The sequence below is a fragment of the Lissotriton vulgaris genome, chromosome 8 (assembly GCF_964263255.1).
Source record: "Lissotriton vulgaris chromosome 8, aLisVul1.2, whole genome shotgun sequence".
NCBI classification, from domain to species: domain Eukaryota; kingdom Metazoa; phylum Chordata; class Amphibia; order Caudata; family Salamandridae; genus Lissotriton; species Lissotriton vulgaris.
The window spans coordinates 1,243,241,632-1,243,256,663 of NC_141696.1; the positions used below are offsets into that span (position 1 = coordinate 1,243,241,632).

The 15,032-nt window shown below is 44.8% G+C and overlaps 1 protein-coding gene across 5 annotated transcripts in view; it reads left to right on the forward strand.

Annotated features, from left to right (window-relative positions):
* Nucleotides 1–15,032, forward strand: part of SLC7A1 (solute carrier family 7 member 1) — a 668,243-nt gene that overhangs the window by 450,378 nt on the left and 202,833 nt on the right. For all 5 annotated transcript variants that reach the window (XM_086935153.1, XM_086935156.1, XM_086935155.1 and 2 more), the window contains one exon: nt 14,732–14,871. In XM_086935153.1, coding sequence (XP_086791279.1) covers nt 14,732–14,871 — 140 coding nt within the window. The remainder of the gene's footprint in view (nt 1–14,731; nt 14,872–15,032) is intronic.

Sequence of the window (15,032 nt, forward strand, 5' to 3'; positions counted from 1 at the left end):
TCATTCCTGCTTCAACGACGACAAGCACTCTGTCGACGATGACATTTTCCACCTCGTGACGATGGTCCAGAGGTCCGGCTTATCTCGTCGACTATGAAAATCTCGTTGACGGCAAAGAAATCCGTCTCGTCGACGGCCCATTCTAAACAGCGTTAGTCAACGAAGACTTCGTCGACGCATCAATCCTCGTCGACGCTACCCCCTTCGTCGACAACGGGCTCGTCGTAGTCGACGGTAGCCTTGTCGACGTTGGCTCAATAGACGCCGACGGCTTCGTCGACGGCTGCAACCTCATTGTCGACGATAGTGTCCGCATCGACGACGGTCTCTGCTTCGTCGATGGCAGCCATCTCATAGTCGACGCCATTGTCATCAACGAAGGCCTCCATGTCCACTTCGTCGACTAGTTCCTTCGACGGGACCGTCAGTGGCGCATTTTTTCTTAGCGACTGCAACCACCTTCACAGTGGTAACGGCTACCATGAGGAAACGTCCCGCTCGACTAGTTTTGAGCCCTTTACAACAGCCAACGAGTCCACCTGCTCAACTGTTTGAATCTGCAGGTGAGGAATCCTCTGAAGATTCGTATGCTGATGACACCTTTCGTGCTGCGAATAGCCCATCAGAGCTGCATATCAAATATCAGGACTATGATGACGATGATCGGGAGTCTCATATCTCTATTGCAGATACCGATCAACATGATGACCAAGGTGTTCCTATGGCTCAATTACCATTATCATTGATTACGAATCTTCAACACATGCTGGACGACTATAATCATCGTTTTCCACCTTCTTCACAGGCCTCTCCACCGCCACCTTCTATGCCGGCGTCACTTCCGGCTGCACCAACAAGGTCCCCAGTTCGCCATGTCACAGCTCGTGATCATGACTATCAGGATAATAACAATACAGACCAGGATGATGACGCTACCATGACAGATTGGGACAATTACAAGCCTCAGAGTCCGTCCCCTCCTCCTGCTTCACCTCTGGCATCTCCTCCAGAAGATATAGGAGGTTTTCACCTTTTAATGGGACGGGCAGCAAAACGTTTCCACTTGCCTTTGGTCACCAGACGAGAGGATTGTTTTCTTTATGATTTTAAAGATCAACCCCTGAAACAAGTGCATGCCATTCCTATAATAGACTTCATCTGGCAGGAGGGACTCAAACTCATGGAACAGCCTAATTTAGTTCCGGCCGTCCTCCCACGTATTGATAAGAAATACAAGGCGCCTACAAATTCGCCGGCCTGCCTTGTTACTCATTACATGTAAGGGGGGTTGAACCCAAGCAGTCACGGGGACCTGGGCGTTATATGGTATGTGTAAAGAGGGTCCCCGTAAGGAATAGTGTTATGTGCACCATACACCCAAACACAAGTAAGTGTTATTTTACAGACAATAATCAAAACTTCTGAGAAAAGTATTGAAGTTTATTCACCAATACCCATCGTAAAACACTTATCAGTACATACATCAAACATTGTTAGAGGCCCCAAAGGGGGGGAAATGGGAGAGGTGATTGGTGAGGGGGAGGGGAAGAAAAGTGCTCAAGGCAAGATAAGGTCAAAAGAATTAAAGATAAATCACAATGAACGCAATCAAAATTGATGGATACATGAATCAAAACCAATTTGATACCATTGCCTAAGAAACTTATGGCTTTCAATCTAAATGAGATACAAAAGAGACCTTCAACGGCTTTCACACAGTCTATTAGAAATATTGAAAGGACAAGTGCCGGAGGTCTATGTTGGAAGGAGAAGCCGTCGACGTTTCGACCCCTGGCCGTAGGCTAAGTTAGGTCCTTAAACGGGGTCTTCATCAGGACAAGGAAGGGTAGGGTTGAAGGGGCAGTCTTATCTGTCAAATTAAAAGTAAAAACAATCGATCAATTTATTATTCTGAAACTATCGACCATTTGGACAGAGTAATTAACAACAATTAATTTACCATGGGCTTAGGGCTCATTAGGCCTCTAAGTATTGGGGAATTTTTAAGTTAGACCAGCCGTAGGTCTGGTTCAAAAACAAGTGCTATAAATACACAACTACACAGAGGAAGCGCTAACGAATTAAATCTTAAAGGAACGAGAGTTAAAAAACTCACTTCATTTGTCTGCCAATCAGCCGATTGGTGAATTTTACTATACTAAGCCCACACGGGGCATTTCGGAGAGCAGGCAGTGTTCTTGAGCTGCAATCAAAAGGATGGTAAGGGATAAATACATATTACATATGGAAGGCCTAGTGGATGCCTATTCCAACATACGCACTTACTTAAAAAGAGAAGGAAGTCAGCCTTGGTGTCACCGTAGGTCTGTACCTAGGGGGCTTGCTTCTTAGTCAAGTATGGAAAGCACAAGTTGTAGCTGGGGAGGGAGAATTAATCCAAAATGTTAAAAGCTACATCATCGAAATTAATGTTTTAGAGGCTTGCGCAAAAAGAACGCCTATTTTACATACCACTAAGGTAATCTGTCGCTCGCACGACATCAACAGTTCATCCTGGGTCCAAATAGATCAATCTGCACAATTGGAACCTGTACGCAAAAATGCAATACTGTCCATTAGAAACCCGCTGTTGATAGTGAGGCATTAATCATTGGAAATAAAACAAACCCAAACTTACACGCGATGGTGCTCGTCTATTTGAGATCGTCTCTAGTCGTTAAAGTTACTGCCGTGATAGGCTTCCAATGTTTTTCAAATTATTTCGCGGGAAAATCAATCCTGAGAAAAAACCAAGAATCGGGTTTCAGGATTATGTCCGTATTTTTACAAACTTAATTAAAGTATAATCAGGCGACTACTGAATGTTGGAAGGACGTTTATTACCTGGACCGGCGATTATTGCCGCAGTCTATGCGCATCAAGGTGAACCTGCGAGTCCGCTACGCGGAGTTGGAGGCGGAGTCAACAGGTAAAAAGGCTCGGTGAACATAGAGAAGTTACTCAGAGCCTTGCGCAATCGTGTATTGTAGTTTTTGGGTAAATTCGAGAGGTGTGGTTTATTAGAGGAAAGACTTCTACGCGGAGTGGAAGCGAAAGTCTACAGTGCCAGACATAAAATTCCTGACAGTTTTAGAGACACTCCCGAGCGATATTTATAAACATTTATGATGATCTTTTTCATCAGAAACCACAGCAAGAGGAAATCAGGAAATCAGAGTTACTAGAGACGATCTCAAATAGACGAGCACCATCGCGTGTAAGTTTGGGTTTGTTTTATTTCCAATGATTAATGCCTCACTATCAACAGCGGGTTTCTAATGGACAGTATTGCATTTTTGCGTACAGGTTCCAATTGTGCAGATTGATCTATTTGGACCCAGGATGAACTGTTGATGTCGTGCGAGCGACAGATTACCTTAGTGGTATGTAAAATAGGCGTTCTTTTTGCGCAAGCCTCTAAAACATTCATTTCGATGATGTAGCTTTTAACATTTTGGATTAATTCTCCCTCCCCAGCTACAACTTGTGCTTTCCATACTTGACTAAGAAGCAAGCCCCCTAGGTACAGACCTACGGTGACACCAAGGCTGACTTCCTTCTCTTTTTAAGTAAGTGCGTATGTCGGAATAGGCATCCACTAGGCCTTCCATATGTAATATGTATTTATCCCTTACCATCCTTTTGATTGCAGCTCAAGAACACTGCCTGCTCTCCGAAATGCCCCGTGTGGGCTTAGTATAGTAAAATTCACCAATCGGCTGATTGGCAGACAAATGAAGTGAGTTTTTTAACTCTCGTTCCTTTAAGATTTAATTCGTTAGCGCTTCCTCTGTGTAGTTGTGTATTTATAGCACTTGTTTTTGAACCAGACCTACGGCTGGTCTAACTTAAAAATTCCCCAATACTTAGAGGCCTAATGAGCCCTAAGCCCATGGTAAATTAATTGTTGTTAATTACTCTGTCCAAATGGTCGATAGTTTCAGAATAATAAATTGATCGATTGTTTTTACTTTTAATTTGACAGATAAGACTGCCCCTTCAACCCTACCCTTCCTTGTCCTGATGAAGACCCCGTTTAAGGACCTAACTTAGCCTACGGCCAGGGGTCGAAACGTCGACGGCTTCTCCTTCCAACATAGACCTCCGGCACTTGTCCTTTCAATATTTCTAATAGACTGTGTGAAAGCCGTTGAAGGTCTCTTTTGTATCTCATTTAGATTGAAAGCCATAAGTTTCTTAGGCAATGGTATCAAATTGGTTTTGATTCATGTATCCATCAATTTTGATTGCGTTCATTGTGATTTATCTTTAATTCTTTTGACCTTATCTTGCCTTGAGCACTTTTCTTCCCCTCCCCCTCACCAATCACCTCTCCCCTTTCCCCCCCTTTGGGGCCTCTAACAATGTTTGATGTATGTACTGATAAGTGTTTTACGATGGGTATTGGCGAATAAACTTCAATACTTTTCTCAGAAGTTTTGATTATTGTCTGTAAAATAACACTTACTTGTGTTTGGGTGTATGGTGCACATAACACTATTCCTTACGGGGACCCTCTTTACACATACCTGCCTTGTTACTCAGCTGAAGCCAGACTGTGATTTTGCAGGCTGCCCAAAAGATATCGTGTAATCCTGCTTCTCCTGTAACATCTCCACCTGACCAGGAAGGGCGACTCCTAGATACCATTGGGAAAAAGTTCACCACAATGGCTGCAACTACAGTGAGGGCGGCAAGTTCTTTAGCCTTCCTCGGGCGAACGATTGCCAAATGTGGTCGGAAATCTCAGCCTTGGTCGACCTGATTCCAGAATCCTCTATGGCAGAAGCCCAAAAGATCCTGCAAGAGGGTGAAAAGATTTAGTCGGAAATTATAGATTGCACCATAGACATTTCCTCTAAGGGATTCCGACAGCTGGCAGGCTCCGCAGTCTTAAGAAGGCAGGGCTGGCTTAAGGCTACGTCCTTTCGACCGGAGGTGCAAGCAAAGATACTTGACATGCCCTTCGATGGGGAGACCCTCTTCGGCAAGCATGTGGACGATGCCTTGGAGTCCATCAAAAAGGATACGGACACTGCTCGCGCCTTAGGTCTCTCCAATATCGAAAGCGACCTTTCCGTGGAGCACGTGGCCGGGTTGCGACATCCACTTTTCGTGGCTCTTCCACTCAATACCGCTCCTATGGTGACAACAGACAGCGTTACTCTAATCAGAATCAAACCAGACAACATGATTCAAGGCCATATAGGAGAAAATCCTCTTACAGGGGAGGAACTTCCTCTAAGAAACAATGACTTTCTCAACACCAAAACTTGTCCTACTTTAAAGATTGGAGGTCGAATCTCCCAATACTCTTCCAATTGGTCAAAAATAACGTCGGATCGTTGGGTCTTGGATGTGGTTTCAAAAGGCCACGCTCTCGAATTTCTCAAGTTTCCCCCCACTCGCCCTCCAACAGGTCCTTCTCCTGCACGCTTGAAGGAGCTGTTTGCACAAGTTGCAGTCATGATTCAAAAAGGGGCAGTCAAAGTGGTTCCTCGATTACAACAGGGGATGGGCTTTTATTTCCGCTTTTTTCTTATCAGGAAGAAATCGGGAGAGTGGCGCCCAATATTAGATCTCAGGGCCCTCAACAAATACATCAAGTCTCAAAGTTTTCGAATGCGGACATTGTCAGAAATTCTACAGTTCCTGAACCCCAACGAGTTCCTCTCTACAATCGACCTCCATGATGCCTATTTTCATGTGCCAATCCATCAGAGGCACAGAAAGTACCTCCACTTCAAAGTAGGAACAAAGCACTTCCAATTCAAGGTTCTGCCTTTCGGCCTTCGTTCCGCTCCAAGGGTCTTCAAAAATATGGCCCCGTTGCAGCTTATCTACGCCTGCAGGGCATACAAATGTACCCCTATTTAGACGATTGCCTGATAAAGGCCCCAACCTTTCTGAAAACAAAGCAACACACTCAGACTTACCTGTCAGTCTTCAGAAACCTGGGTCTTTCCATCAACCACGAAAAATCGCAAATTCTTCCGGCGCAGCAAAGAGTTTTTCTGGGAGCATTAATAGACACAAATCTAGCAAAGGTGTATGTGTCAACAGAACGCCAAGCACGCATCTCCAACATGGTGGCCCTTCTACGCTCAAGAAGGTCTGTTTCTGTCCGAACATTAAAATCCTTTCTGGGCATGACATCATCCTGCATTCCGTTGATCCCCAACTGCAGATAACATATGAGAGTAAGCCAAGAAGAATTGGACACGCAATGGAGACCGGTTTCGGGGACATTCAACGACAAGATCTCACTGGCACCTCGCATACAGAGAGCATTGGTTTGGTGGGCTCACCCTTCCAACATCGCAACAGGGCGCTTATTTCAGGAGGCAGCTCCCACACTCACGCTTACCACAGACGCTTCTTTAGAGGGTTGGGGCGCACATCTCCAAGGACTGTCCATCAACGGCAAGTGGACTGCGGGCCAACGCAGGTGGCACATCAATCGCCTGGAACTCTTGGCCATCTTTCTCGCTCTGAAATCCTTCCATCTACTGGTGGAAGGAGAGTCCCTTTTAGTGCTTATGGACAACACCACCAGTATGCACTACCTCAACAAACTGGGAGGTACGAAATCACTCCTACTCTCCAAACTGGCACAGCAGATCTGGGAATGGGCCATACAACATCAAGTCCAATTAACTGCAATTCACGTGCCGGACATCCCCAACGCCCTTGCGGACTCTCTCAGCAGATCTGCCACAGCCAACCACGAGTGGGAACTCCACCAACCGACTCTTGATTATGTCTTCCGCCTGTGGGGCCATCCGGAGCTGGATCTATTTGCAACTCCACTCAATCGCAAATGCCCACACTACGCAAGTTGGCATCCCCACAAAGGGTCAAGCGGTAATGCATTTTCGATCAACTGGTCGAGAAAATTTGCATACGCTTTTCCGCCGATTCCTCTTGTACCTTGCCTCCTGCACAAGATGAGAGCACAGCCATGTCACGTCCTGCTAATTGCGCCCAGGTGGCCGCGTCGACCATGGTTCACGGATATTCTACTTCTTTCCCAGTGCGATCCTATCCCTCTTCGCCCTCTGCCTGACCTTCTCACCATGAACCACGGACGGATCTGCCATCCAGATCCAGCATCTCTCCAGCTTACCGCTTGGAATCTGAGCACCTTGAGTTTGCACACCTAAATATTGCACCTGACTGTAGAGAGGTCCTCGCTCAGGCACGGGCTCCTTCTACCATCAAAACGTATACATTAAAATGGAAACGTTTTTGTATTTGGTGCCACTCAGAAAACATTGATCCTCTGCTTGCCCCCCCTGAGCAAATCCTACCTGTCTTCCTCCTTTTGGCTAAGTCTGGCCTTTCACATTCCACACTGAAGGTCTTCCTGGCTGCACTGCACAGCTTTCGACATGATGGTTCCACATCTCTATATTCCTCTCGGATTATTCAACAGTCTGTTCCGGATGTTTCCACCTATCCGGCGTCCTCCACCATCATGGCGCTTGAATCTCGTTTTGACTCAACTTCTCAAGCCTCCATTGAACCGATCCACTCAGCGGATTTGAAATTCCTTACTTGGAAAGTTTCCCTCCTACTTGCACTTACGTCCTCCCGGCGGGTGAGCGACATACAAGCTTTTACCATCCAGCCACCTTTTCTTCAGTTTTCAAAGGACACTGTTGTACTGCGTACAAACCCTAAGGATATACCAAAGGTTCCAGACTTCCACCTTAATGAACCTGTCATACTAAAGACTTTCTTTCCTAACCCTCAGTCTCCCGCTGAGCGTACTCTTTATTCACTAGACCTGAAGCAATGCCTCAAGTTCTACATCCAGCACACTGCTGCATTTCGAAAGTCAGACCAACTTTTCGTGGCCTATGGGCGGATGCGCAAGGGACATCCCTTCACCAAACAGACTGTCACTCGCTGGATTTCTTCTGCCATCTCCTTCTGCCATCAACGGGCTGGCAAGCCTCTTTCTGCTCCGGTACGAGCACACTCGATGAGAGCAGTAGCTTCCTCTACTGCCCTATTTGCTGGAGTGCCTTTACATCAGTTCTGTAGGGCGGCAACGTGGTCCAGCAGGCACACGTTTACGAGGCACTACTGTCTGGGGACGGCTCACGCTGCGGACACTGCTGTGGGTCAAGCGGTGCTACGGATCTCTTCAAATAAAGGTGAGCCTCCACTGCTTCCCGGCTCCTGTCATAAAAGGTTGGGTATATGAGACTGTCGGGGAACTAGGACCCGTCTAGTCTACCTATATCCAGCCTTACCCATCAAATGTTAAAAATAATTTCATATTCAAATAGCAGCAGATACAGATTCATGTCAGATTCAAAATCAAGGAATTACAGATTATGTGCTACATCTACGTCACCCAGCCGGGGTAAAAATACAAAATTATTTTAGATGACATATCAACAGTATATTTGTATATTGTTCATCAAGGTAAGCATGTGTAAAGGTCTTCCGTTACATTTAATCCCCCAGGACTTTTGGTGTTAAGCAACAGGATGTATTTGGTTACAAGTGTCCTCAACTTGCTCTCTCTATCTCCACCCCTTCTACTGGCTAGCACTGAATCAATCACCCAGTATTTCAGCAAGCTGTTATTGCTCTGGTGGGTCACCCTAAAGCAGAGGTCTTCAAACTTTTTGATGCCGAGACCCCCTTGTAAAATCTTTTTAGGGGTAAGGACCCCCTTCTGACAAAAGTTTCTAGAAACTGGTACTCCTCGTCATCATCTTTTGACAACCATAAATGCGCCTGTTAGACCTCATCACATCCATCCATCATTCATCCACCCACACTTTCACACATCCATCCATCCTTTCATCCTTCCATCCATCCATCCATCATCCATCCACCCTTTCATCTTTCCATCCATACATCCATCCTTTACCCATCCACCCTTACATCCATCCACCCATCATTCATCCACCCACCTTTTCACACATCAATCCATCATTCATCCATGCAACCTTTTATCCATCCATACATCCATCCACCCTTTCATCCTCCCATCCATACATGCATCCTTAATTCATCCACCCTTTCATCCATACATCCATCCACCCTTTCATCCATCCACCCACCCATCATTCATCCTCCCACCTTTTCACACATCCATCAATGCATCATTCATCCATGCAACCTTTTATCCATCCATACATCCATCCATCGGCCCACCCTTTCATCCTTACATCCATACATCTATCCTTCATCCATCTATTCTTCACCCATCCACCCTTTCATCCTTCCATCCATACATCCATCCTTCATCCATCCACCCTTTCATCCTTCCATTCATACATCCATCATTTACCCATCCACCCTTCCATCCATCCACCCATCATTCATCCACCCACATTTTTACACATCCATCCATCATTCATCCATGCAACCTTTTATCCATCCATACATCCATCCACCCTTTCATCCTCCCATTCATACATCTATCCATCATCCATCCACCCTTTCATCCATCCACCCACCCTTTCATCCATCCATCCACCCATCATTTATCCCCCACCTTTTCACACATCCATCCATGTATCATTCATCCTTGCAATCTTTTATCCATCCATACATCCATTCTTCATCCACCCACCCTTTCATCCACCCACCCTTTCATCCATCCACTCATCATTCATCCCCCCACCTTTTCACACATCCATCCATGCATCATTCATCCGTGCAACCTTTTATCCATCCATACATCCTTCATCCGTCCACCCTTTCATCCTTCCTTCCATCCATCCACCCTTTCATCCATCCAGCCATCCTTCATCCGTCCACCCTTTCATCCTTACATCCATACATCTATCCTTCATCCATCTATTCTTCACCCATCCACCCTTTCATCCTTCCATCCATACATCCATCCTTCATCCATTCACCCTTTCATCCTTCCATTCATACATCCATCATTTACCCATCCACCCTTCCATCCATCCACCCATCATTCATCCACCCACATTTTTACACATCCATCCATCATTCATCCATGCAACCTTTTATCCATCCATACATCCATCCACCCTTTCATCCTCCCATTCATACATCTATCCATCATCCATCCACCCTTTCATCCATCCACCCACCCACCCTTTCATCCATCCATCCATCCACCCATCATTTATCCCCCACCTTTTCACACATCCATCCATCTATCATTCATCCTTGCAATCTTTTATCCATCCATACATCCATTCTTCATCCACCCACCCTTTCATCCACCCACCCTTTCATCCATCCACTCATCATTCATCCCCCCACCTTTTCACACATCCATCCATGCATCATTCATCCATGCAACCTTTTATCCATCCATACATCCATACATCCTTCATCCGTCCACCCTTTCATCCTTCCTTCCATCCACCCTTTCATCCATCCAGCCATCCTTCATCCGTCCACCCTTTCATCCTCACATCCATACATCTATCCTTCATCCATCTATCCTTCACCCATCCAACCGTTCATCCTTACATCCATACATCCATCCACCCTTTCATCCTTCCATCCATACATCCATCCTTTACCCATCCACCCTTCCATCCATCCACCCATCATTCATCCCCCACCTTTTCACACATCCATCCATGCATCATTCATTCATGCAATCTTTTATCCATCCATCCATACATCCATCGTTCATCCATCCACCCTTTCATCCATCCATTCACCCATCATTCATCCACCCATCTTTTCACACATCCATCCATCCATCCATCCATCCATCATTCATCCATGCAACCTTTTATCCATCCATACATCCTTCATCCAGCTACCCTTTCATCCTTCCTTCCATCCACCCTTTCATCCATCCACCCTTTCATCCATCCACCCTTTCATCCATCCACCCTTTCATCCATCCACCTTTCATCCACCCATTCATCATTCATCCAACCACCTTTTCACACATCCATCCATCCTTCATCCTTACATCCATCCATCCACCCATCATTCATTCACCCACCTCTTGTGTGCCTTTCTCATGGGGGAAGTGGGGGGGGGGTCAGTATCTTGCTGCGTGTTTTTCCTTCTTTCCCGATCATGGGAGGGCATCTCTGTGCCTCCCGGCTGTGTCACGGGACCCACAACTCCAGGCGCGCAATATCCATTGACCTCAAAGGGCAGGCTGCACTACAGCCTGCTCCCCCAGCCCCCCTCCCCCACTTCCCCCAGCTCGAAACGGCTTCAGGGACACACACAGCCACAGCCGAGTACTTGACAAGTCTTTTACTCGTTAATGAGGCTTCGATGTTTTTCACACCTCGTTGTGAATTAGGCCTGCAGTGAGCACCCTCATCAGCCCAAGCCAGGGACAGAATCTGCGACCCCCTTCAAAGTACTCCACGACCCCCCTGGGGGTCGCGCCCCACAGATTGAAGACCTCTGCCCTAAAGTGTCGAGCCACTGGGTATGTGTTATCCCCATTGGTGATCGCACGAAGATGCTGTAAAATGCGCTTGTGTACAGCATGTTTCGTGCTCCCCACATATCTCAATAGACGGGGGCATTGAAGAACATAAACCGTAAATTCGGTTTTACAGGTCAAAACCTGTGTGATGGGATGAGGATGGTCAGTGAAACCGTCCATGAAGGTTTTTGTGTTTTCCCCATGGACGCACGCCTTACAGGTCTTACAACGATAAAATCCTTTATTTTGTTGCAACCAAGACGTTTTGTTGAAAGGTTCTGGACTGGTGTCAACTATTTTGTCACGTAGTGAGGGAGCCTTGCTGAATGTAAGGGAAACTTTTTTGGGTAGGGTGGTTCCAATAATAGTCACGGGTAACTAGAGGCCAGTTTTTGTTCATAATTTTATATAACTCATTGTGTTGCCTGCTGTACCCCGTTATGATGCGGAAACTGTTCTTTTCCGCATCAATCCTATTCTTGGTCTCCTCAGCTCCAACTAATGGTTGGTCCACAGTCTTAGTCAGGAGGTCCTCTCTAGTTCGCATCATAGATTTTTCCATGGCTTTGCGAGCCGCCTGTTCAGAGTAGCCTGTTTCATACTGTCTTCTTGAGCCAGTTTGAGATCTATGGGGTTGCTGCATACTCTGCGTAGACCAAGCATCTCCCCATAGGGGATGCTAGAAATTAAATGTGCCGGGTGTGCACTGGCAGCATGAAGTTTGCTATTTCCTGCAGTCAATTTCCGATAAATTCTACTTTCAAGGTGTCCATATTTCTACTACTATTTTATGTACCGTGGGACTCCCATTTCGACGGGGAATTATTCAAGCATGTGAATCTATGAAAGACACAAATACTGGAGAACCACAGTTTACAGGTAAGTAACGTTTGTTCTTTCTTACGTGTCGATGTAGTTTTGCAGCTTGAAGATATTTCTGGATTCACTAGCGAACCCACCCACCTCCGCCAGAAAGATGAGGCAGGAGAGGAAGGTGGAAATACAAGGACAATATACTAACAGACACCCTAAGAGACACAGTGGAAATTCATTTACTTTCAAGAAAGAACTTGAAAACATCGCAAAAGGATTCACGGATACAACACAAAAACAGGAACAAAAGAATCTGAAGATGGCGCCCAAAGGTGGGAGCTTCCGCATAGTGAATCCAGAAAGATCTTCAAGCTGCAAAACTACACCAACAGGTAAGAAACTATTCGTTGTGTAAAAATCACAATGCCCCCAATTTGACTATTGTAGAAATGTAGTACCTATTCAAAGATGGTCAAAAACATAATCATAGGTTTCCTTGACAGCCAAGTTCCCAATAAAACGCTGTAACACAAACTTTGTTGTTCACATTTTGTTGATTTAAATCCTAACATAGCTATGCGCCTATTCTGGATGTAAGTTGTATCCCAGACCATTATGCTGTTTCTAATAAGAAATCTTTACTGTTCAGGCCCCACTAAAAATAATACCTTTAAATCAGTTAATACTAGTCATGTGCACATCATGAAGTGAACATGATGCGCAGATTTCTATGAGTATTATTATCAAACAAATGAAATGCATGTGAGAGAGGGGCTATGGAGAGGTGAGGGGAACTGTTAGAGCGTGGAAGTAAGGGAATTTGTGGAAAATGATTTTTTTTGGGGGGGTGAGGGCCCTCCAATAAAGGATGCCCCACTGGGCACCACCAGATCTAAAGCCAGAGAACCACCTCTACTGTGCATCCTGATGGTTCGGCTACAAACTGTGCATTTGACCAAAGTAGACACATCCTTTGTCATTCAGAGTTTGTGGCAGTATATGCATAAAGGCGCTTGGGCATCACTTTGAAATGTCAGCAATTCCATGAGGCTTAGTTATGGAAAGGCATGTTCAGGGAAACTTGACAACCCTTGATCCTGACCTCTAACCCTCTGGCGTTTTAGACTGCAACCTCACATTCTTACTCCTGCCTGACATGCAGTTTCTTTCCTCTCTGCACCAACTGAATATTCTTGATGTGACAAAATGCATCCGCACATGCAGGCATTAAAACTTTCTGCGCTTAAAGGCACACATTTATGCACGCTTGCACACAGAACAATATAGAGGAACATTTTGTTAAATGCTGTCTCAAGGAATCTACAATTAAATGCTATACTGACGCATATTGGACTTAGGGTGAAAGATAGATACCTTTGATCTATTATACTTGAGACAGCCTTGCCAGGTTACTATACTGAGACAACTAAACCATAGACCATATAGGCTACACATTTTTGTAAAACTATGTGAAATTCCTACACTGTTATACCCAAACTGGATATTTATAATGGAACCCGCTTAAAAATGCAGCCCATTTTGAGCTTTTCAAGTAGTACAAAAAAGGTTTTTATAAATGAAAAAAATGGTACACATCTATGTTTAGTTAGTACAGAGAGGTGGTCTGTGTATATCTTGCCAGTAAATATTTCTCCAGAACCCCATACATTATATGATTGTACTAAGAGCTATCCAATCTAGTACATTTTTTGCCATGTTTACCAGAAAATATATATATATTTTTTTAAAAGGTGGGGACTCGTTACCTTCACCATCTTAGATGTGGTTTGACGCCTCCCCCTTTCCGAAGCTGATCGTATTCTTTCCTCAACTGTGGGTTGATTAAAACATCTGCACATTTTCCAGGGTTGGAAACTACTGGCAAAATGTTAAGAATTTGTGAATTCCTCAAATGTCCACTTTTTTTTTAGAGTTCAACTTTTGCAATGTTCTCCCCTTCCCATAAGAACCATCTCATTGACTTCTCCTCTGTCATCCACCCTTTCTTAAACTTACTACGGTGAACAAGTCGGCCAGATATGTACTTTCCACTTCAGCAATTAATCACCACATGAAAATCCTCATTCTGTGAATCAGAATTTCCCATTTACAAACAGGTACATATTTTTACACCCATAAGTGACACTTATGTGCATGCTTAAAAATGTTTGAATTTGACACAAAGTCCAGGAAGGCTCAGATTTTGTGATGCTATGTAATTTCCCACTGGTGGTTAGTGTGAGAACCTCCTTAAGTGCTTTTGTCTTAGCAGACAAAGTGCAGGTGGTTTACACGAGTTATACATATGTGGCAGAATGAAGGGGGGTGTATTGTGGACAATGACTGTTTGATTTATATGGGTCTTTTGAGTTCTCACCGTGATAACTATTTCTTTTCCGTAAAGTGTTTTTTACCAGCTTGTCCTAGTCAGCAGGGAAGTAACTGGATCTCTTTATGAGAAATTGCATAATGTTGAAATAAATGTCTTTTTTATCTCCCTTGCAGTCTTCTTGGGTCAATGTTTCCAATGCCTCGGGTCATTTTTGCAATGGCAGAAGACGGGCTTTTATTTAAAGTTTTAGCCAAGGTCAACGAAAGGACAAAAACACCCATCATAGCCACAATATCTTCAGGAGTTATTGCAGGTGAGCCCAGGTGCAATTTGCTAAAGATGTCTGACATAGAACAGACCTTTGTTCTTCCAAGAAATAATATTGTCATCTCACAGTCCTATTGTTAGTTGTTGTCCAAGCTGTTGTGCTTTACATAATTTGGTACCACTCTTCGTCACCGTTTTACTATATTA